At 36.3% G+C, this 2,886-nt stretch overlaps 1 protein-coding gene across 1 annotated transcript; it reads left to right on the forward strand.

The window, feature by feature from the left end:
* Positions 1-916: 916 nt before the first annotated feature.
* Positions 917-2,482, forward strand: LOC113366241 (ATP-dependent DNA helicase pif1-like). The gene has a single exon (XM_026607820.1). It carries the CDS (start codon positions 917-919, stop codon positions 2,480-2,482), a length of 1,566 nt encoding a protein of 521 aa, XP_026463605.1.
* The last annotated feature ends 404 nt before the right edge of the window (positions 2,483-2,886 follow it).

Raw genomic sequence — 2,886 nt, forward strand, 5'->3', positions numbered from 1 at the left:
CAACAAAAGTGAAAAGAATGGATTTCGTTGTTGACAACAGTTGGATTGTTCCATATTCGCCGCTAATTTCTAAAACGTTCAAGACGCATTGCAACATTGAATACTGTAATTCAGTTAAGTCCATCAAATATATTTGCAAATATGTCACGAAAGGCAGTGATATGGCTGTTTTTGGATTGCAATCCTCGAATGACAACGATGAAATTTCACGCTATCAAGTTGGTCGTTATGTGAACTGTAATGAAGCGATTTGGCGTATATTCGCATTTCCCATTCACGAACGTCATCCTACTGTTATGCATTTGGCGGTGCATCTGGAGAATGGTCAACGAGTATATTTTACGGCTTCAAATGCTATGCAACGTGCTGAAACACCTCCAGCAACTACATTAACCAGTTTTTTTGCAATTTGTCAAAGAGATCAGTTTGCACAAACTTTGCTTTACTCGGAGATGCCACGTTATTATACTTGGAATGCTTTATCGAAGAATTTTCAAAGACGGAAGAAAGGCAATGCGGTTCCTGGGTATCCAGATGTGCGTTCTACTGAAGCTCTTGGTCGAATGTATACAGTTCATCCAAAGAATATTGAATGTTTTTATTTGCGGCTGTTGCTGGTAAATGTGCGTGGGCCAACGTCATTTGAGTCACTACGAACTGTTAATCATGTAATATTTCCAACATATCGTGCTGCATGTGAGGAATTGAAATTATTAGAAAACGATAGTCATTGGGATACGACAATCGCTGAAGCCATTATCTCTGCATCTCCAAGCCAGATACGCACATTATTCGCTATAATTATTTCGACATGTTTTCCATCAAATCCATGTAACCTGTGGCACAAATACAAGGAAATATGTCAGAAGATATTTTACATCAAATTCGTGTTAGTTCTAGAAATTTCGATATTGAGATGAATGAGGAAGTACACAATCGTGCTTTACTCTTGATCGAAGATATCTGTTACCTCATGTGCGGTAATTTATTAATCAGGTTAGGCATGCCAGCACCATGTCGTGAAATGAATGACACATTTAATCGAGAATTGGAACGGGAACGTGAATATGACCACCAGGAATTAGATTTAGTAGTTCAAACAAATGTTCCCCTGTTGAATTGCCAACAAAAGGAAGTTTATGATACTTTAATGAAGGCAATCGATGATGAAAATGGTGGTTTATATTTTCTAGATGCTCCTGGTGGAACTGGCAAGACATTCCTCATGTCATTAGTTTTAGCAAGTGTTCGGGCGAGATCAAACATAGCGGTTGCAGTTGCTTCTTCTGGAATAGCAGCCACATTGTTAGAAGGATGCCGTACGGCTCATTCTGCATTCAAATTACCGTTAAATCTTCAAACTATTGAAGAACCAACGTGTAATATTGCAAAACACTCAGCAATGGCCAAAGTTTTAGCGGTATCGAAAATCATCATCTGGGACGAATGCACAATGGCGCATAAACGTGCATTAGAAGCACTTAACCGAACATTAAAAGATTTACGCAATGACTCAAGATGTTTCGGAGGAGCAATGATTTTACTGTCTGGCGATTTCCGCCAAATACTGCCAGTAATTCCAAGATCTACAGCTGCCGACGAAATAAACGCTTGCCTCAAATCGTCAAATCTATGGCGCTATGTGAAGAAACTGCAACTGACAACAAACATGAGAGTTACATTGCTTAATGATACATCTGCTGAAGTTTTCTCGAAGCAATTGCTGAGTATCGGTAATGGTCAAGTACCTGTCGATGAATCGAGCGGATTAATATCATTTCCAAACAATTTTTGTAATTTTGTCTCATCAAAAGACGAACTTATCAACAATGTATTTCCAGAAATTGTTTCTAATAGCAAAAATAATGAATGGTTGAGTGAGCGGGCAATTTTAGCAGCAAAGAATAAAGATGTAGATGACCTAAACCACATAATTCAAAATAAAATAATTGGAACAATGCTTTCATTCAAATCTATTGATTGCGTCACAAATGAAGATGAAGCCACCAACTATCCAATTGAATTTTTAAATTCTTTGGACGTGCCTGGCTTACCACCGCACAATTTACTCCTAAAGGTTGGCTCCGTAGTAATAATGCTTAGGAACATAAACCAACCAAAACTGTGCAACGGTACGCGTTTGGTGGTTACAAAATTGATGAACAATGTAATTTACGCTACCATAATGATAGGAAAATTTAAAGGTGAGGAAGTTCTCATTCCGAGAATACCGATGATCCCAACCGATCTGCCGTTTGAATTCAAAAGAATTCAATTTCCAATACGTCTCGCATTTGCCATGACCATCAACAAATCACAAGGGCAATCCTTAAAAGTTTGTGGTTTGAATTTGGAACATTCATGTTTTTCCCATGGTCAACTATATGTGGCATGTTCACGGGTCGGAAAACCATCTGCGTTGTTTGTTTTTGCGCCTGATAACAAAACAAAAAATGTTGTGTATAAGAAGGTACTTCAATGAAGAGGCACTAAAATGAATAAATCATTATGAATGATTAATGTTGCTATTTTATTTCTATTTTTATTTTTTCCATTAAAAAAAAAAGCTTATTTATTGCCATTATGGCGGAACAAAGTTCGCCGGGTCAGCTAGTAAGATATATAAATCTCGTGTCACGATGTTTGTTTGCGATGGACGCCCAAACTACTGGACCGATTTTAAATTTTAATGGCTCATCGTGTGCATATATATCCAACTTAGGTTATAAGAAATTTTGAAAAGTTAATTTGAAATATAAATATATAATTTTTATAAATTTATAAAAATTTTGACAGAAAATGACCAAAAAAAAACAAAACACTAAAATGACAAATGTCAAAATTAAAGAAAATTTGGATATATAATTTTTAAAAAAAAATTGCTAT

This window comes from Ctenocephalides felis, unplaced genomic scaffold (assembly GCF_003426905.1).
Source record: "Ctenocephalides felis isolate EL2017-DRISC unplaced genomic scaffold, ASM342690v1 CF-g0.4_SCAFFOLD_00567, whole genome shotgun sequence".
NCBI lineage: Eukaryota > Metazoa > Arthropoda > Insecta > Siphonaptera > Pulicidae > Ctenocephalides > Ctenocephalides felis.

Coding starts and splice junctions, on each gene's coding strand:
- LOC113366241 (XM_026607820.1), top strand. CDS start 917: ATGAATGAGGAAGTACACAATCGTGCTTTACTCTTGATCGAAGATATC.